Here is a 21,938-nt window from a genome sequence, read left to right as displayed (position 1 = left end):
ATCTGTTTTTGCATATGCTTTATAAAGTACATAGTGATACATGTATTAATCTATAAGTATACATATATATATATTGGGGTGCATGCACATGTATTAATCTTTAAGTCTACATATATATTGGGGTGCATGCTCGAAAAATTTTTTACTAAGTGTGTGTGATCAGAAAAGTTTGGAGACCACTGATTTACAGTAATAACACTAAAGGTACTGAAAACCCATTAACTAATCAAATACTACACCAGTTTTAGACCAATTATGAACCATAACAAATACTGAATTTTAAAATAAGTTCTAATTTTCTTCCCTTTTTCACTAATCAATCCATCTTTCCTTCTTCAAGTAAAGATAAATGCTATAGAATTACTTACTGTATAGTCTGATGACTGAGATCTAAGCCCCTTGGAAGGAGCAGGAGACTTTCCTGTAGATGCAGGAGTCTGACTGAAGTTCAGAGCCATTATTTCTTCCAGTGATTTTAGTGTTTCCTCTTCCTCATCACTGTCTAGGTTGTAACCTAAACTTTCTTCATCACTATCAAAATCACCCCTTAGTTTTCTTTTCAGTGCATTGCTACCTGCATTGGAATTTCCTGAACTCTCTTTATCTGAAGGGGCTTTAGCTGAAGGTGCTGTAGGACTTGGGATACATGGCACAACTTCCAAAGCAGCCGGGGGAGACTTTGTAGGAGTGCCATATTCCGAACGCAAAGATCCCCCAGAAATTTTCCCTGAAGATACATTAGAATCAGCCTTATTAGTCTTTGCTTTGTGTTCCTTGTGTTTGGAGGACTCTGTAGAATGCCCAGAACATTCTTTAGATGAGGAACGCTCTTTATCTTTTTTAAGAACTGGAAGAGTGCAATTTTTAGTATTTAATGGTACCCGAGAGGAACCAGCATTTGGAACATGGGAAAGTAAAGGTAGAAGTTTTGTCTCCTTTGATGTCACAGAGCTAGCAGTTTTATTTTTCTGAAGGTTGCTAGCTTTTTTAGCTGCAGACTTTTCCTGAGGTAAAGATAAGTGGGGTTTCTGCATCTTAGTCTCTTTGGTACTTGCCACACGGATTTGGTCACTATTCCTGGAAGAATGGTGGCCAGAATTTGAAGGTGCCAAGCCTGCAGAGGAGCGATCGGCTTCTTCATTCGGTTCCTTGGATATATCTTCCAAGCGCAATACGCCACCAGGTGTCTTCAATGCAATATGTTTAATAAATTTCTCTCTCTGATGTGGTCCATCAGGACGCTTCTCAAGAAAGGACTCTCTTGCTTTTGGCATTATAGATTCTCTTGTGCTTTTCAGATCTGAGTCCACAGAGTTCCTTTTTCTTTTGTCAGGGAATTTATTCTGCTTAGAGCCTGCTAAAATTTAATTTTTGCTAGATTAGTGAAAAGTATACTTTCTTCTCTTAGTAAAGTTTATTCAATGAGTGTCTAGAACACCATGACAAAATGTTTAAATTCTAAAAGTTCAGTTGGAGTTTATTCACCACATATAGAATGAGGAAAAAGAGTTAATAATATCATTTATTCATTAACTGATAAATACTGGTCAGCCCAAGACAATGACAAATGCTCATCTTCATTCCAAAACGATTAAAAGTTTACTACCTAAATATAATTAAAAGTGTCACTCTTCCACACATAAAAAACTGCATATTTGTATCAGGGAAAGGATTCCAAAGGCTTTTTCTCTCAAAGTGCATATACTATTTCTTAGACCAAGGACTACCTGGTTCTAGAAATGTAACAATTCTATATTTAAATTTATAGTACCTTAAAACACAGATACGGTAACAAGTTGAAGTCAAATTTTAATTTCTCAATTAAAAAAACAATTCATCCAATCTTTCTCACTGCTATTTGTTTATCCTTTCCCATGTCTCTCTCTAGTCTTCAGCTGTGTTATGGGTTAAATTGTGGCTCCCAAAATGATATGTTAAAATCCTAACTCCCAGAACCTCAGAATGTGACCTTAATTAGAAATGGGATCTTTTAGAAGGGGTAATCAAATTAAAATGAGGTCATTAGGGTGGGTTTTAATCCAATATGACTGGTGTCCTTATCAAAAGGGAAATTTGGACAGGGAGACAGACATGCAGAAGGAAGATGATGTGCCATATGACTGGAGTGATGCATCTATCTATAAATCAAGGAATGCCAAGGATTGTAAGCAAAGAGGAGAAGCTGGAAGGGGCATGGAAGGCTTCTCCGTTAGAGAGCATGGCCCTGCTGATAACCTTAAGTTTGGATTTTTAGCTTCCAGAACAGTGAGGTAATAAATTTCTGGTGTTTTAAGCCACCTAAGTTTTGGTACTTTGTTATGGCAGCCCTAGGAAACTAATACAATCATTGTGTTAGGAGCTCCAATCAGAAGTACTTTAATAACCAGTTTTTAAAATTTTCTTATTGTGTTTAAAAATGTGGTCTCATTAATTCATTCTCAAAATTCATCATTTATTAAAAATTCACTATTTATATAACCAGTATAAATCAAATTTCCCTAAATCAAGTTTCCTTCTTCACATGGACAGATCCTCCATGTCCCCAAAACCGAAACAAAACAAAAATCTCAAGAGTTAAGCAATTATTTGAATATCTTGGTCAATACATAAACTAGAAAATTCAATCTATAAAATGAAAAATCAACAAATAAACAAATGCTCCTATCTCCATTCTTCTACAGATATCTTTTATTACCTGAAGAAATCATTCATGCCCATTCAGTTTTCTGGGGGTTAAATGTCTTATAAAAACGAACAGGGATCCCTTAGAGTGCTGAATGAGAAATCAAAGAACTAGGAAAAAGAGAAGACTTGGGGCAGACTCATACCAATTATCTTAAGTTTAAGGGTTATTAAAAAGAGAGCTATAGAGCTTGTCAGTTTGAGTTTTATTCTATTTTCCTAGAGAAGTCAGATAATTTATATATGGCTAGTAATAAGGAAAAATTCCTGCTTTGTTCAGGAATTGAAGACTTACTCAAGATAGAAAAACTATCTGTGGGCAGAGTTTAGGAAAACTCATCTTATTAAGAGCTTTTTAACATTGAGAATTAGAGGAGGGTGAATTGGTACTACAGGCAGGCTCCCTTTTTGCAAGGTCTTCTGGGTAGTGGATTAACTGCAAAAGTTTCATGATTCTTTCTGCACCTCTTGTACAACCTGTAGCCTCAATGTTTTACAACATTTCAAATATGTTAGTATATAAAATACTCAGATAAGATAGATTGATTTTGTAAAAATAAAAAAAGGAAAAATCCAAATCCTCATTAATAGGGGAGTGCCTGCTAAAAAATTATGAAATAAACTAGAGATGGGTTAAGTTGGACCTCAGAATTCAGCCAAATGGGGACAAATGCCTATGCCACCAACATTTTTGAAATCCTTGAACTTGTGTGAAATTAATGGATGTGATTTATGTATAGCACCATCACAACTTATAATTGTGATAGCATTAAGATGAACAAGACATAACATTTAATTATTAATATCTATTTACTATCAGATAAAGATAAGCATTCTTCATGCTATCTAGTGAAAGAGAAAGCCCCTTATGTCCTTTATATTCTGTTGACAGTCAAGTATAAATGTATATTTATTAAGAGTAAAATACAACAATTGTGATAAATTTGCAAAATATTTGAAATAAAAATAAGTGAAGGCAACCATCTTAAGTTGGCCTCTGAAAATATGTAGAAAACATCTTTTTCAAGCAATGTTCAAAATCTTCAGTATGTGGGATTACATAAATCAAACTACTTCAGTCGTCACTGATGAAATCTGCAAACCCGTGAACTAAACATAATTTTTACCTTACTCATTTCATTATCGGAAGAAAAAAAAGTTGAATAGCTTGGTGACAACACTACCACCAGCAGCCCTCTATACTGCCAGAGTATAACTCTAAAAGTATTTTGTTCTTCCATTTACCTCATTGCAAAGTGATCATTTACTCAGTATTACAAATGTGCAATACACTGAAGGTGGGAGCAATTGCATGGCTGAAAAATTACTCTTTTGTACTATAATGTCAAAATTCACTAAAATTGGATCACCAAAATAAACAATATTATAAAAGTTAAATAAAATTTTAAGAACACATAAAACTTCAAATTTATTCCCATATCCTGGAAGCTCCTTCTATGACGGTAAAGTAAGATTTTAGCCCTGACTAAAGGCTGATTTTAACACTTGAGATCACTTGGTCAAAATGCAGTGCACCTCCAGAAAACATAGAGTTTTACATGAAACCTGAAGAATGATGTTAGAACTGTTTCTCTGTGGACTGTTTTTTGGTCTCTAATCAAATATTCAAATAACTGATGCTATTATCATTATGTCCAATGTATCTTACTTAGGGTGTAAATTTGTAAAGTTCGTTTTTTAAAGTTTGCGGTAATAGCAGGGAAAAAAACTCTGATACACCAAACTATAAATAGTTGTTATTTCTGGGTATCTTTCATTTTTTGTGTTCTAAATTTCAGTAGTGTTTGAATTTTATATTGTTCTACTTTCTAGTTAAGAAAAGATAAAGATACTTTAAGAATTATTGAATTAACAGTAACTGTTATTATGTATTTTTTCAACCAGTAGATACTAAAAGTACAAACTAATATGTGTAGGTGTCCTTGAAATTTGATATTAAAAAGAAATCTCTGTATTTGAAATATAGGCAACATTGTTTTGGATCATGGTAACAGTTTCAACCATACAGAAAGCATCTTTTAATAGAAAGATCTCAGATAGCCCATAATTCTTAGGATACAAGATTATGCTTCTTAATTACAGCCAAAGACTCAAAAGTAGAACAATGATTATCATGTGAAAAACACATTATTAGATACTCTTGAAGAAGGCAGAGGAGGTCAAGACAAACTACAGGTTATACATACTAAATTCAAAGACTATTCCTTTCGAATATAATTTTACCAAACTCTAATCTGAGATATTGAATTCACTTTTAGAAGAAGAAATCTGCATATTTAAACAAATTTGCTTTAAAAAAGTGCCATTAAGATGCAAATTTAAAAATTCATAAATTTAATTTTGATTCTACCTGAAGCAGGTTCCCATGAGTCAGAAGATGATCTTTTTCTTGAGAGATGTCCATTTTCCTATTAGCAAAATAAGAAAAAATTAATTAGGAGTCAAAGAAAGCAAAGAATGTAAATTTTTCTTTGTAACATTTAAACACAGATTATTAGACTGATTAAAGCAAGCACCTATACTTGGAGGTAAATTCAAACTTATAAAATATCTTGAATTCTTAAGTTTCATCATAGAAACAAAGGGCATTTGTATCATAAAAGTATAAAAATGCCATAGTTTTCCTAATGCAAATTTAGAAATAATTCAAGATCAATATTTTATTAGTGTGCTATTATTTTGATAAATAGTAAGCCTAACACTTGCCAATCAAATGGCTATAACTCATTCTTCAATACTTCTGTTTAAGTACTGAAGCAACACCAAATACTGAAACCTTATAATAATGGACCAAATGTTACTAATCTCTATTGATCATTAGCAAATATCACTTGTTAAGGCACCAAATCCCTGCAGACCCTAGAGTTCCCAAATATTTTTTCCAGCAACATACAATGCAATAATCTCCATTCACTCCTAGAATGCTATAGTTTGGTTTATTTTGGTTTATCTAGTTTTAAAATCTCATAGCATCTTCTCAGCATAGTATTTTTGTTGTTGTTGTTATCTGATCTTCCTGTATTTGTTCTTTATGTAGAGAGGTTCTTTGAAACAGATAACTTGACTATCTAGGAGAGGACAGCTTTTATGCTAATCTAAATTTGGTCTATTTTCAAAAGAAATTTGATGATGTTAAGATGTATTTGAATAGTTTTCTAAGACCTATACTCAATTAAGATTTATATGTAATCTGAACTAGTGATTCTCAAACTTTAAAGTGCATTAGAATCATCTGAAAGGCTTGTTAATTGCAGATGGCTGGACTCTACCTCCAGTTTCTAGCTCAGTAGGTCTGGGGTGAAGCCCAAGATTTGTTTTTCTAACAAGTTCCCAGGTGATGCTGATGTTGCTAGTCCAGGGACCACATTTTGAGAACCTCTGTTCTAAACCATTTTCTGCTATTTTTGATTTTCCATCCTCAAGTATCTCCCTTCAGCACAGCCTACTTTAACAATGACTATATTTGACTTAAAAAAGAATGCTTTACTGATTAAGAAAGATCTGTGTTCCTGGTCTGAAAAAATTAAGGGCAAGAAACACTGTTTTACTGAGTCTGATAGACAACTGGAGAAAAATCTAACAAAACTAGCTTCTGCACAAACTGTGTATCAGCATTTCTTTACCAAAAGATACCAAGATGAACTTAACAATCATTAAATGCTTTTATATTTAGTATCTGAATATAAAGCAGTAGCCAAGCTAATCAGTGATTATTGCACTTACCAGGTTTGAAAGATTACTCTTTCCAGGTGTGACATCATTTTGTTTACTTTGTTCCTGCCTTGGTTGACAACTCCTTCCTATACTTGAGGATTTCAAGGAAAGGTTGCTTGCTTCTGAGAAAGAATTTTCTGAGTTGATTCTCTGCTCCATTTGTTCCCTTCTCAACTTTTTTAGTTCCCTTTCTCTACAGTAAGAAGCTAGTGACAACTGGAACTTAGCTCCTAGTGGGCTTTCTCCTGGGTGGTGCCTGGATAGGCTGCTCCTGCTGCTAAGACTTCTGGAGGTATTCTTGAAGATGTCAGATTCTGTCACTGTGGCCTGCTTTCTGGAATCTGCATTGATCTTGCCTTGATCTCTATCGTTCTTCTCCCTATTTTCATGAATGAACTGTGACTTTCTTCTCTCTGGAGATCTATGTTTTTTCTTTAATGTCTTCATCTCTTTTGACAAGTGAAATGAAGGAGGAAGACAGACTTTTGTAACCGTCTTTGGACATTTTGTGGTTAGTGACACACAAGGCTGACATGACTCATGTACACCACGATCTTTAGGGTGCTCTTTAACACCTTTATTGAAAGCCTCTAAAATAGGGCTCTTTTCTGATGACACCCTTTTGGGTTTAGATTTTTTTGGTGAGGATAGTTTCCTTTCAAACTGCTCTGTCCCAGTGATGGACAAACCACTTCCTCCATATTTGATGTTTGATTTTTGTGGAGAATCCAACATATGTTTGTCTAAATAGCCTATTAAAACATATAAATTGCAGGTTATTAAAAATATACAAATTATTTTGTACATTTAAATTAATATTGAAAATACTAATCCAGCATAAAAATTTTCAATTTATTTAGATATGATACATATTTTATTGGGGGAGAAGATTAAGACATGGTTAATAGCTGTACTTTCATTAGGCTCCCTTCTGCTGTATCACATAAGCTCCCTATGGCTCTATTTATGAAACAAGTTACTGTATTAGAGAATCAAAACAGTACGCATTATGAAAATTACCACAGGAATTTTAAGGGTAATAAAGTATAAGAGCAAAAGTTTCTTGACAATGTTTAGAACTTGTATTTGTAAAAAACAATGCATTTTCATATTTCAATTTTGAACATTGTTTAATGAGTTGAGTAGATTTAAAAATTAAATCCATCTCCCTCCCTCCCCAAATACATTAATAGTATACATACCTTGTTTTGAAGCTGGTTTGAAGAAATCTATAATTGACTGCTTCCTGAAAATAAAAGCATAACTAATATGGTATCACATAAGCAAATATTAAAACCTCAATAATTCAGGTTAAATGGAGAACACTAGTAGATTTATAGTATATACGCTGGATTTCACTATCTAGTTTAATCAAATTCTGACAATGGCAATAATGCTTTGCTGATGACAAAAAATTGAAAATACAATCCACTACTTCCTATAGGAGTAAATTTATTAAAAAAATACAACTGAAGTTTATACAGCCTACGGTACTAAAGTGTAAGATTGAAGTGCGGATTCAGAGAACTGGTAGAGTGCTTCCTGGGACTGAAAAGCTTGCTGTTACATGGCAGAATAAAAGATCTTAAAGGGATCTGATCTTCCTTTATATGTCCACTGACTGGTACAAAATAATGCTTAATAGATGTTTGCTGAATGAATAATGGAGATTGTAAAAACTGAGTAATATCTTAAGACTTATTAACAAGAATAGATGGTAGAATGTTAATATAAGTGATTTGGCCAGTCTTGGGAGGTAAGTGGAAGTGTGGTAGGCAAAAGACAGAAAGGATCAAGTATTAACTTTATACTTTATATACTACCTTCTTTATACATTAATAAGTAGTAAAGTAAAATCTTAATTTTTAATCAGAAGATTCTTAAATTAGGAATATAATGCACTGTCTGGGAAAAACACAAAACAAAGAGAACAGGAAGAATAAATAACAAAAAACAATTCTTTTTAAGGATTTCTGCAATATAAAGTGGACATGAAGTGAAACAGAACCATATTATCAGAATTTGTATTGATTTGTTCACGTATTTAGTTGTCAGCTGCATAGAGGGACGTCATTATGTACAGAGCAAAAAATTAACTTTCTGGCAAGTTTTGCTAAACAGTATTCATTTTACTGAAAGAGAATAAGTGGTAGTCTGACTTTATCTAAACATTTATCCACTATGAGTTTGGAATGCTCAGAGAAAACTTGAATAATCCAAGTGCCTTGTAGGTTAAGCTTCTTTTATATCTTGTAAACTTTACTGGTTACATTAAAAGAGCAAGGCTCACCTTTAATGGTTTACCAAGAGTCTACAATGTTTGAAATATTGGTAGATAACCTAAGTGGTTATGAACATGAGTGATGAAAGGAAGAATTTATGCATTTGGTTTCAAGAAAAACAAGATAATACTAAATATGTTTTTACATTAATAACTAAAAGTAACACTATTATCTCTTCCCTAAAAATATTAGATTCCTGGCTTCTAATCAATTAATACACCAGAAAGAAAAATGGTTTGGGTAAAACATGCAGGAAATTCGTAAAATAACTATGAATGTAACTTTCAAAAAGGAACAGTTCCCTAAGTCCATATGCACAAAAATGTTTATTATTTATAACAAGCTAAAAAATAACAGCTCACAAACCCTTACTTGAAACTTTTGGGGCCAAATGTATTTTAGAATTCTGAATGTACTGGATTTTAGAAAAAGGGTAATTTGGATGCAGTAAAACCCCTCAGTGGGGTCTTACACTGCACCATGACACGTTAATATTTCTCCAGCAAACTTATAAATACTTACACTCAATGGAATAAAGACCATAAACAACTTTCCATTAGTTCTAGTCAGGTTTGGCTGCCAAGTAAGATGTAGTGCCAAACTTACTGAAAACTTTGAGTTTTCATAGCTTTCTGACTTTCAGAAATAAGGGATTGTGGACCTGTACCACAATATTGGAAGACAAATTTATTGTTAAACTTATGTTTCAAACTTTCACACTTAAAATAAAAAAGACAGTACCAAGTGTGTAGAGAATTTAAACACGTTTTATTGTCAGAGGATGTCATTTGAGGAAACTCCCCATCTCATTACATAGCTCTCACAAAATCTTTACATAACTGGCCTCTTGGAGAGAAGTTACTGGAGAAAACATATCACACTCCAAATCTGCATGTTCTTTTTAGTATGAATTATCGTGTACACTTAACTATAAAGTAATTCATGGAAGGGTTTTCCTCATCACATTTTACATAATTTCACCCACAATATTAAAAAGTTTATACTATTAAACCGCTAAGATCGGTAGAACTGGCCAAGTATAGAAACCACCTAAATATGCATTAACTAGTTAGGGCCCCGGGTCCACCTATCGAAAAAACAAAAATCACCTTCTACCTAAGGCGGGATCTCCGTAGCCACCCAGACTGTGGTCACTAGACCCAGGACAGCGTCCCAACTATAGAAGAGGAAACTCGAACTCCCAGAAGCCCCTGCACGGAGGCGGGGCGGGGGTTTGCCAGGCCCTGGAACGCGGAGGCCTGAGCTCGCGGAGGATGGCGGGAACTAGAAGAGCGGCCGTCCGTAGTCCTCCCTCATACCCTTGCCCCCACGACCCGGCCCCTTCTCAAGCCCTCTGCACGGTACCTGTCCCCAGGACTCTCTGTTCTCTTTCCCGCTGCAGCAGGGGCGGTACTACCGGGTCTCAGATGGCAGCGCGGGGGCGACGACCCCGGGGCTGGGGATGAGGGGAAACCTGGCCTAGCGAGCATGCAGCGCCTTGTCATGTCGGCGCCGCTGGCGACGGCGGCATGAGCTGTGGCTGGAGAAGTTGGGTGCGTGGTTGCCGTTTTGCTGCTGGGACTCTGGGAGGCTGTCGGAGCAGAGGTGGGCGGCACCCCCTTCTCTCTTCATGGCGGTTCTCTCTTCGGAAGTGACTCCTGTGTGAGCGGGAAGGAACCTGGGGACCATCAGGGGGCGGGTCTTACTTGAAGAGTCGCATTCTGATTGGATGGTACGGCGGTCATTTCAGTAGCGGCGCAATAGAAATCCGCAGCCTCTCAGAAGAAGGAGGAGTTTCGGGAAGGGGGAGGGGAGAAGGAAAACTGCCCCGCCATCACGTGCGCGGGGGTGGGGGGGCGGAGGTGGCGCGCGCTGCCGATCCCCGGCCGCGTCATCCGTCCCCGCGCGTGGGGCGGGAAGGTGCGGGCCGTCGTGGGCGCTGCGGCTGCTGCGGACACTAGCCTGGTCGAAGCGAGGAGCGAGGTTTGCAGAAGCACACGCAAGCCCAGCAGCCGCCTTCAGTGAGGATGGCTTGCAGTTGAGTTTCCTGTCCACACAATCGTGCCTCAGAAATTCTCAGCTATTCATTATATTGTTTCTTTAGCATTTTAGGCCAAAGTGCTCTAATTTCCTCTGTAGTCTGCAAAGCCCGATCTGAAAACTTGTCCATTCTGGGGATTCTTGAGTGCTGTGGTTGATTCTTTTTTTTCTTTTTTCTTTTATCTTTTTTCTTTTTAGGAAAGAAAGAAACTCCGATGGAATAGACTCCCCCCCACGTCCCCCACAGAAGCGTTTTGTTTCTCAGTTCCATAAAGTCTCTGCAGCCAGATTCTTTGGAGATTTTTGAAAGGAACATAGGTTTCAATTACCCATGTTAAGTGTAGACAGCACAGATTAGTGAAAGCCGCCAGCAGTTTCCAATCTTTTGTAAGTGGTCTGTCTTTAGAGCAGAGATCCCTAACCCCTGAGCAATGGTCTGGTTCTGGTCTGTGGCCTGTTAGGAAACGCTGCAGAGCAGGAGGTGAGCCCTGGCAGAGCGAAGCTTCTGTATTTGCAGCCACTCCCTAGCCACTAGCATCACCTCAGCTCCACCTCACTCAGATGATCAGATTAGATTCTCATAGGAGCACTGGTTCCTTGATGCCAAAAAGGTTGGGGACTGCTGCTTTAGAGGCTGTTAGCCAGGATTTTCCTTAAAAACTGAGAGACTGATTAGAGTATCTGAGCCTCAGTTTCTGTATCTATAAAATGGGTATTCTACTTTTCTGGGTAATTAAACCATACAAGATAAGCATTGTAAACTGCACAGTTCAGAGTATCTCATGTAATAAGTACTGAGCAAATTAGAGTTCCTTTGTTCTTTAGACCAACTCTTACACTTTAACTTACTTTCAAAATCTTCCAGAGACAGGTCAGATACTGTATAATAACTATTAACTAAAATATCAATCACAAGGATGTCCAGGCTTAATTAGCAGGACTGGTCAATCGATTGGACAGAGCAAAATCTTAAATGACACAAAAGAATTTAGACAGGTCTTTAAAGTTTATTGCACTGAGATTTAACTGCTTCGATAGTTAAGCATGCCTGACTGACCTAAAGTTCACCTTTTCTTCCCGGTTAGCCCTCAGGAGGAAGAATTAATGAGGAATAAAGTGGCGAACAAGGTAGAGGGTGGAAGGTAAACAGTGAATAACCAGGGCTCTCTTGCAATCAGAACATATATACAGAGCTATCTGTGTACTAGGTAGTAGCGATGCAAAAAAGGAAACACTAAAATAGGGGGCATTTTTCTGCTGCTAATAACTGAGAAATTACTATATCTACCATTGTTCCTTACTTTAAAAAGAACATAGGCTATGCTTAAAATATGTTGTATGTATAATGACATATGTTTTTTATTAAGGGCTTTTTACATGTATTATTTCTTATCTCTTCTGCTTTTTGTTGAATGTTTCTACACGAGTAAGTTCCTGCTTCTATACTAGCACATCTACAAAACATTTAATCTGATTCGTTTCATTGCATGCTCAGTCCATAAAAAAGAGTAGTGCATAAAAACATGTTCTGCATAATCAATTCGTTGCTTTTCTTGGATTATAGTATCTGAATCATCCAGCCTTCAAGGTATCACTCTAAAGTCTGTACTCATGCTATCAAACAATAGTTTTCACATTTTCTTAATCTGAGCAACAGATTATGGAGTTAAGTGAGGCAAGAAATCCCTTGATCAATAAATGGAGATGGAGTCATAATGAAAACACAATTAAAAAAAAAATCTCTTCTTAACAGGGAGGTAGTTATCTAAATCTTCGATAAGCATCAAGGCTCTTCTTTGTTTAAACTGTGTTTGAAAATAAAACAAATTTGGGTTGCAGGGTGAAATATGCTCAACATACTAATCAGAACTCCTAGGAATTTCTAAGGCCCTTTTTATTCCCCTAAATAGCCTTGGACAGTTTATTTTGTGTTTATATGCCTTCTCCTGCTTTGTGTATAGATTCGCCGTGTGTGTCTACACACACAGTTAATATAAGGGCTTTTTACACAATTTGTAGCAGGCCAGAACTAGATGGCCAGGAAGCTGTACACTAAGTGAAAGATGTTAAAGGGTTCAGGTGTTTGTCCTGGAGATGGGTAGAGAAAAACTTGAGTGGGGCTTGGGGGAGAGGATGAATAAAGTAGACAAGACTGAATTAGAGATTTAAGACAAAACTTCAGTGAGGATTGGAAAAATAATTTGGAGAAATTAAGGCCAGATGATTTTAAAAGGCTAGTGTGAGCAAAGATTTTAGGTCATGGGGATGAGGAAGCCACAAGAACAGAGCGGCTTCTGTGTATGAAGCTTCTTTGGGGTACATACAGTTCAGTTCAGTTTAACACTTCGAGTTGTTAAAGACAATGAAAGACCTCTGACTCTGGCCTTGATGGGAAAGAATGGGGACAGCAGCAGAAACAATGTTGCATGAACAACAGATTAAATTTGCTGGGAGAGTCAAAACCCAAAGTAGGAGTCCTAAGAGGAGTGGCAGTATAACATGCCAGAGATCCCAAGCAGTCACAAAGAAAACAGCTTGCACAGATTGGCTCACACAGTACCATAACGGGCAGTGACTAAAAGAACAAAAGGTTAGTAAGTTACAGAGAATGAAGACGTTTACTCAAATGCAGGGAACTCTAAAAGTAACTTCTGATTTTACAGTAATGACGTTCTTTTGCTCTGAGATTGCTACACTCTGGAATGAACTCTAAGGCTCTTGTTGGAGGGTGGGCTAGGGCAGGTGGAGAGGCAAAGATAGGTTTGCTGCATAGCCTACGGCCAGTGGCCAGGAGAATGTATGGACAGGAGGATAAAGGTCACCTGGGAAGGGGGGTAAGGAATGGACTCAGAGAAACAGGAAATAATTGACTCAAAAGCCTAACGGAAAGAAGGACCATATGATGATCTGGAGAAGGGAAGGCAGCTCTAGCATCTCAAGACCTGCACAAATTACTTAGCAAATGGATGCTGAACTCAAAACTGCCCAACAAGTACTTGGAAAAAGCACTAGCTTGGTTTTAAGGGGATACCGGGGAGAAGTCAAATGTAATATGTCATATCATGTTACTTAAACTTCCTGGGAGTAATAGTATAACTGCAAAAGCAGATTTGATGTTTAGGAAAGTAGATTTCTTGTTTCACTATAGAATGGTACAAGACAGTTTCTCACACTTTAGAATATGAGTAAATATTTGAGATTTTTGACATAACCTATTTCCTATACTATTATTTATGTATTATATTTTTCTTTAAATCACTTTTTAAAGTTAAATACATTTGTTTTAAAAGAAAACAATCATTTCTATAAGTGGAAAATCTATCGCTTAGAAAGTGATAACTATCCAAATGGAATCTAACTGTAAAAACTAATAAATAACTAAATAACAAATAGAAAATATATATTTTCATGTTTCTTCTAGAGCCAACTTATTTATTAGTGGTGGTAGGCATAGATATTATTCATATATCTGAAATATAAGAGACTCTTTGGGACGTAGTGGTTTTATGGACTCCAGCCTGTAGTCAGGCATTTTCTAGACTTGGTCAGCAACCCATTAGAGGGTTTTGAAATTGATGTAATGGGTCACAGACCACATTGAAAAAAAGAACGGAGTAGAGAATGTTGCTGCATTGCACATAGTATTTGGGTATGTATTGTTTTGTAAAACTTACTTCTTCAGATATATATATATATATATAAATAATATAGCAGTGATGTAAAAGGATTTCTTTAGCCCTAGTTGTGGGCAGTTGTGGAAACATTTGAAAGTCGCTGTAATCTGTATTCACATTTCACGCTTCTGTGTATTGGTGGCTCTGAACAACAGCACTTCCTTGGAGGAGAAATGATGGGTATCCTTTGGCCACTCCTGCTGGTGAGGGGTGGGGTGAGACATAACTAGGGCTCTTGCTGTGCCCTTTTAAGGCCATACCTTCCAAGAGTGTGTCTGTTGGGGGGACTTATAGAGGGAGGCAGATGTCTCCAAAGAAGCTTGCCTATATCCTTTCTGTGCTATAATAGCTTCAAGATGGGGAGGAGTGGTTGAGGTGCCCCTTTCAGGTCCCACCTTGTCCTCAGTAATCTAGGGATTGTGGGTGAGAAATGGGAGAGAAGAGAAAATGGTACAAAAGAGGCAGAAAGATCTATTTCTTGTCCAACCTGCCCAGGGCACCATCCTGGAACTGAAGACCATCCAAAGGGAATAATACATTTGATCTCACTCCTTGCAATGCTTTTACCAGAATTCAACACACCTATCATGACCCATAGGGCTTTTCTTTATCTGTCTCTTCAGAGTCATTCCCTATCACCACTTTCTTTAAGCTGTAAGCTTCCACGACACCAAAATACTGAACCCCCTATGCCAGGCATAAGATGGCCTCCTGAAGGTGTTCTTTTAGCTTTTGATGAGTTTTTTTTTTTAAAGATATGGGGCAACATTTTAAAATCAAGAGATTTCACACAAATGTCTAGATTTCTGTCTTATGCCTACAAGGTCTAGGTAGATAATATAAGTACATGAATCAGGTCCATTTTCCTAACTTTTACAGTGAGTTGGGATCAGAGAAATATTTCTTAACAGTATTGATGACAATGATGGCAAACACCTACTGGGGCTTACTATGGATCTGGCTCTGTTCTAAGCACTTTATGACTACTGACCCATTTAATCTTCATCACATTCCTACAAATTAGGAAATAGTGGCATTTGCCCAGTATTTGCACAAGTATGATGATATGTGGCACCTGGAACTCAGCCTCAGTGAGTAGAGAGGTGGGACTGGGAAAACTGGAGGTCACATTCCACGCTAAATGGGAACAGCCTTTTCAGGCCACAATTTCCATGTGAGAATGTAGGCCCAATGTTACTTCTCTTAGCATTAAACCCTGAGAGTGTCGGGGTGAGACGTAACATAGACCTGTAGTAAAAGCCTGTAGCTCCCTATTTGAACTGCGTTAAACGTCTTGGTATATACCCTAACGTTTGTTTGTTTCTATATTTCTGTGAGATGGATGTATAAAGGTATTCATTGCAACACTGTCAATAGCAGTAGACTGAAGGAGAACTAACTAGTCTAGCAACAGGGGACTAGTTAAACAAATGATGGCACAAACATGCTTTAGAGTACTATGCTGCAATTAAGAATTCTGGATTAGATACACAGTATGTGTTGTGTGGTTAAATGTGCAGGCCCTAGGGTTTGACTGCCTCGGTTTCAAATCCCAGCTCTGCCACTTAGCAGAGCTGTGACCTTGGGTGTGTTATCTAACCTCTCTGTGCTATTGCCCTCATCTACAAAAGGGAATGATGATAGTATCTACCTCATAAATTTTTGTGTTTTAAATAAGTTAATACAAATAAAGCAGTTAGAACAGTGCTTGGCATATCATAGGAACTATAAGGTTTAGCTATTGTTACTTATTGTTGTGACTGTTAAATTAATATTTGTTAAGTAGAGCCCTGGGATGTCAGGTGGTGAGTTCATGGCCAATAAAAGATCCAAGAGAAAATGCAATAGAGAAGTTTATTACTCACAGATCCTGGAGAAAGTATATGGCATACCTTGAGGGGCTAAGTAGGGAGGTCAAAATAGAGAGCAGTGAGACCTGGGGCACATGCCTTCATTAGGGTCTGTAGTGGAGTGCTTTGGGGTTCTTTGGTCAACTCAGGCTGAAAATAGCTGGGTTTTGGAGGAGAAGTGATGGGTATTCTTTAGCCACTCCTGCTGGTGAGGGATGGGGTGAGACATACTAGGGCTCTCCTTGTGCCCTTTTAAGGCCATTCCTTCCAAGAGTGCGGTCTGTTGGGGGGACTTATAGAGCGAGGCAGATGTCTCCCTCTAGGGGTCTAATTAAGGGGCACACAAGGGAAAGGCCTTGGGAGATGGGAGACTATCACAAGGGCTGTTGGGGAGTCATATCAAGAACTTATATTTACTTGAGACTCTGCCGGCTCTTATCTAGGCATGCGTATAGGAGGGCTAGTGTCACTTCAAGGCCCATGCAGTCTCCTTGCCCACACAAAATGGATGCAGCAGTATTATGTAGTGGTTTTGCAGAACTCTCAACACTTGTAAATAATATAGAATGGTAAGAAATAATCTCTAAGATATATTAACTGAAAAAATTTTTAATCGTAGAACAGTGTATGCTGCCATGTTATTGCTTGTGTAAATAAAAGGGTTTATTTGCATGTTTATGCCAAGATTATCTCTGGAAGGATGTTGTGCTTTCTAAGTGACTTCCTGACTGCAGCATGGTATTCTACTGTATGTATGCACCATAATTTATTTAACTAGTCCCTGACTGCTGGACTAGTTAGTTCTCTTTCAGACTTATACTACTGATAATACTGCAACTAATACCTTTATACATTCACCTTTGTGAACACAGAAGTATATCTCTAGGATACATTGGGAGGGAAATTGCTGGGTCAAAGGACATGTACATTTTATATTTTTGATAAACAGTCATTGGTCCTTTTAACTGTCCAACTGGATCATAGGTAAAGAAGCACATAACAGCGGTTACCTCTGGAGAGAGGTTTTCTCCTATTTGTGAAATTTATATTTACCAGATGTTTATATTATTTTCCCAAAGAAACACATTTCTTTCTTCCTTCCCCTGCTCTCTCTCTTTTTTTCTTCCTCTTTTCCCTCTTTTTTTCTTTCTACCACAAAATAAAAGGACCAGTGGTTTTAGATGAAAATTTATACTGTTACATTCATTGTTTTCAATAAAGACCTTGCTAGATAGCTGTTACTATTCCTATTAGCCTTTACTTGTTTCTCCTTCATCTGCCTTCTCTAGATCCTCAATCCTGACACCCCTACTCCTACCTGCCCTTGTGGGCAGTGTGGAAGCCATTAAGTTATGTTGCCTGACACAGATTTGGTAGCACAAACATTTGTTGCTGGGTTCTCAAACTCTATGTGTCTTAAACATAACTCTTTATTTTCTCTCCCTAACCTCCAAATTTGTTGCACTCTCTTTCTGTATTTCTTATCTCAATGAAACCTCCCCTCACCTATCACCCAAGCCAGAAACCTGGGAGTCCTACTCCCCCACTTCCCTCTGTCCCCCTCAGCCCCCACCTGTTATCAGTTACCAAGTCTTGGTGATTTTGTGCCCTAAATTTCACTTGTATCCTCTCTTTTTTTCTTAAAACCACATGCACACACACACACACACACATCGATATTTGATTCTTTTTAAAAATGTAAAAGATATAGACAAATACAAAGAGTGATATTATAAACATATATTCACAACTCTAAACACACAGCTGTAACATTTTGTCCAGTTCTCTTTTCTGGTCTTTTCATTTTTATAATAAAATGTTACAGAAGTAGATGATTCCTTTTTAATTGACACCCCCAACTTAATTTGCCTCCCTCTACTATGTGGTTTTCAAATTCACAAGTTCTCCATGCCTCAGATTCCTTATTTTTTTACATATGCATATATTTAGCCATAAAAAATACATAGGATTATTTTTATATGTTTTTAAAGCTATAATACATGTACATTTTATTTATATATGCAGTTCATATGCCACATTTTATTTATCCATTACAAACAGTGCTGTCAGAACATCTCTGTACACGTTTTTTGTGCCCATGTACAAAAATTTTTATGGGTTATATAATCAGAAGGGAAATTGCTAGGTCATAGGGTATTTGCATTATCAAGTTTATTGTATGCTGCCAAATTGCTTTCCATAAGTAGCCGAATTAATTTTCAGTTCTATTCCAGTACTTGATATCATCATCCTTTTTTATTTTTGTTAATCTGAATGGCAAAAATGATTTTTCATTGTTTGATTTTAGTGTTCCCTTAATTATTAGGTTGAATATCACTTCATAATTTTTTGGGAGGGCCATTTTGTTTCTTCTTTTGTTAATTGCATATTAGTATATTTCACCCATTTTCTAAACTGTTTGTATTTTTCTTATAGGTTTGCAGAATTAAAAAATACATGTTTTTATACATTCACATATCCTTTCCATCCCTCCTGCTGTATCTCAATACAGGTCCTCATCATCCTTTGCAAAGTTTCTTGCAACAGCTTCCAAACTCTCTCTGCTTTCAGTGTGCCCTTCTTTACTCCGTCTTCCACACTGCAGCCTGAGCTATCTTTCTCGTAAGCAAATCTGAGCATGCAATTCCCAAATTCTCTACTGACGGAGAAACAAAACAAAAACATCATCATCAACAACAAAATCTCCAAACAAATTTTAAAGCCCTAAATCTACAACTAAACTCCTGGGCCTGCCATATCAGGTACTCCATGATCTGATCACTTTCTACCTGAGTGAAGCCATCGCACTGTGTTCCTCCCTGTGCATCTTACACCCAGCCATTCAGAACAAAGAATGGTACTGGCCATTCTTTGAACACATCAGCCTTGCTGATGCTTCTGGGCTTTTGTGCACCTATTGTCCTGCTATCTTGCCCTCCTAATAAAAATTTCCTTGATGTCCCTGAAGAGACCTGGTTGCTCCTTCCTCAACCCATGTATACATTATGACTCCATTATAATATTTATGACCTTGCATTGAAATGATTTATTGTATATATGTCTTATCTATGCATTGAAGGCTTCAGCTGGCCAGGGTTCTTGTCTGTTCATCTCAAGAAGCAGTATAGTAGAGTGGTTAGGAGTGTGGGCTCTGAAGTCAGACTGCCTGGGTTTGAATCAGCACTGTTTCTGTTTAGGCAGTTGCATGGCTTCTCCATGCCTCAGATTTCTCATTTATAAAGTGGAAATAATAATAGTACCTATCTCATTGGCTTGTATTAAATAAATTAATACATATAGTAAAGTGCTTATAATAGTGTTTAGCATATAATAGGTGCTCAATAAAGGTTAATTCTGATTATCTCTGTTTATTAACACATTAATAGTATTATTATTTGTTCATGGTAGGCAGTTGGTATATTTGTACAAATAAATGCTTTTCCACCTGTCCTGGATGTCTTAATGCTTTTTCAGAATTAGTACCAAAGAAGTGATACACACACACACACACAATGGAATATTACTCAGCTATAAAAAGAATGAAATCTTGCCACTTGCGAAAATATGAATGGACCGAGAGGGTATTATGCTAAGTGAAAAAAGTCAGACAGAGAAGGACAAATGATTTCACTCATATGTGGAATCTAAAAAAACAAAAACCAAAAAAAAAAAAAACAAAAAAAAAAAACAGAAAAAGACCCATGATATAGAGAAAAAGCTGATGATTGCCAAAGGGGAAGAAGGCGAAATAAATAAATAATAAAAATTAAAAATAAAGCCAATCTCCTTCAGACAAAACCAAACCAGGACAGAGATAAGAGAAGATAGATGTGGACAAGGTTTTATAGTGTTTATAACCTTGTCCTTGGGATGTTCTCCTAAGGTTGCTCATAACAGCATTGTTGTAAAACATCTGTCTCCTGCCTAGTCCTGACTTCCTCTGATTTCCTGACACCAAGGCCCATTCTTCAAAAGAATATCCTTGGAGCAGTGGTAGCCTAGGTGATACCTGGACATTCCCAGCCAAAATTTCAGGAGTAATTCCCACTGCTTATTTAGTCCTGGCTTGGATCTTGGTCAATGGTGTCCCACTCTTCCTCCCTTCTTTCCCGTCTCCTCTATCCCAGGCACTTTGCTACCATACCAAAAAAACCCTGGAAGCATTAGAAAAAGGCATTGCATTAAATGACTCTGAGAACATTCTTTGCATTTAAAAAATCTCAGGTAGCCACTCTGTGTTACTTCCACCTCAGTCCTCTTCAAGTCACTCACCAAGTCCGCCTTTTCCTTCTTCTCTTCACCTTTGAAGCAGCCTTCAGTCTGAAGTCTCAACATGTGATAAAACCAAACCATCTGTTCCAGGATTCCCTCAGAATCCAGTTTCCCATGTTGGGATGTCAGATGGTCTTTACTATAATGTTCCTTTTGAACTCTTCCAAGCACAAAATTCTCACTTTGTGTTCTTATGACCAGAGCAGAAACAAAGCTTTCCTGGATAGTTGGCAGCAGGAAAATATGCTTTGTTTTTGTTCTGTAGAGCAGAGCCTAGAAATGCCATGCCTGATTTTCTAGAGGCCCTTACAGCACTGCTGGCTTAGATCACAAATGAAAAATTCAGATGTGGACAGGTGTGAAAGTCAAGGGATCAGTGTGGGGGATTTTGGGTGTCTCCAATTTAGCAGAACAAATGGCAAAACAACAGGTGTTCACAGATGTACCAACCCATGAGGCACTCATACCCAAAGCTCACTTCAGAGTTGAATTCTCTCGTGAAATCTGCCCCGCTCTTTGTACTGTCTCTGTCACCCAATCTCTGTATGGCTTGGAAAATTATGCATTCTTCTGGCCTTATGTTATAGGTACCAGGAGGTTATGTGTGACTCACAAAGGATTAGCTGGCTTTAGCACTCAAAGTTCTGACATTTTAAGGCTATTCAATAGTCATAGAACGTTGTGGCCTACCTTGATGTTGCATAATAATTAAAAATTATGTTTGAAGCAAATGTTTAGGGGTGACTACAACCGACAGGACAGAGACCTGTTGAATTGGAAACCCAGTCCGGGGTCCTCAGAACTGTAAAGTGTACTCCTGAAATAAGAAGATATTTTCAGGCAGGGAAAGAAGGAATATTATGGAGAAAAGAATCTATATGACTTTCTCTAATTTGGGGATTAGAAATGGAGTTGGTAAACTTTGGAAATTAGGCATTCCATAGGTAGACCCCAGAGCCAGAGACTACCAAAGTAAAAAACGTGTAAGCTTTGTATCACACCACATTTCCTCTTATTGTTATTCCCTGCTTGCTTCCTGAAATGATGGCAGAAAACACTTAAAACCCAAAAGGCCTGTGTGTTGGTCATTAGGAGCACTAGCAAAACAGAGGACTTGGGGAACAACCTGCTACACCTTAGCCAGCATGGGTGGTAGTGTGACAGCCTCAAAGGAGAGGGAAGCAGGTTGAATACCTAGGTCTGCAGCAAGGAAGGATGAGGAGAGTACACAGTGGAAGGGAGCAGTTGGTTTGAGAAAGGACTGAGCTGAGCAGCAGCAATATCTTATATGAATGAGGTTGCTCATAGCAGCATCGTCTGTAATAAAAAATTGGAAACCACCCAGCTGTTCATCATTAGGGGATTGCTAAATAAAGTATGGAACAGCTTTGCTATGGAATACC

The 21,938-nt window shown here is 37.5% G+C and overlaps 1 protein-coding gene across 2 annotated transcripts in view; it reads right to left on the bottom strand.

The window, feature by feature from the left end:
* SLF2 (SMC5-SMC6 complex localization factor 2) overlaps positions 1–10,359 on the bottom strand; it is a 37,939-nt gene extending 27,580 nt beyond the window's left edge. The window contains exons 1-5 of one of the 2 annotated variants that reach the window (XM_016120049.2): positions 10,065–10,359; positions 7,620–7,663; positions 6,427–7,169; positions 5,054–5,111; positions 369–1,357 (exon numbers count right to left, since the gene is read on the bottom strand). In XM_016120049.2, the coding sequence (XP_015975535.1) occupies positions 369–1,357; positions 5,054–5,111; positions 6,427–7,169; positions 7,620–7,663; positions 10,065–10,204 (1,974 nt within the window). In that variant the 5' untranslated portion in view covers positions 10,205–10,359. The remainder of the gene's footprint in view (positions 1–368; positions 1,358–5,053; positions 5,112–6,426; positions 7,170–7,619; positions 7,664–10,064) is intronic. The other variant, XM_016120051.2, reaches the window with a different exon arrangement.
* Between the last annotated feature and the right edge of the window lie 11,579 nt (positions 10,360–21,938).

The sequence above is a fragment of the Rousettus aegyptiacus genome, unplaced genomic scaffold (genome assembly GCF_014176215.1).
Source record: "Rousettus aegyptiacus isolate mRouAeg1 unplaced genomic scaffold, mRouAeg1.p scaffold_m13_p_6, whole genome shotgun sequence".
Taxonomy (NCBI): domain Eukaryota; kingdom Metazoa; phylum Chordata; class Mammalia; order Chiroptera; family Pteropodidae; genus Rousettus; species Rousettus aegyptiacus.
This window is presented reverse-complemented; position numbering and strand designations above follow the sequence as displayed.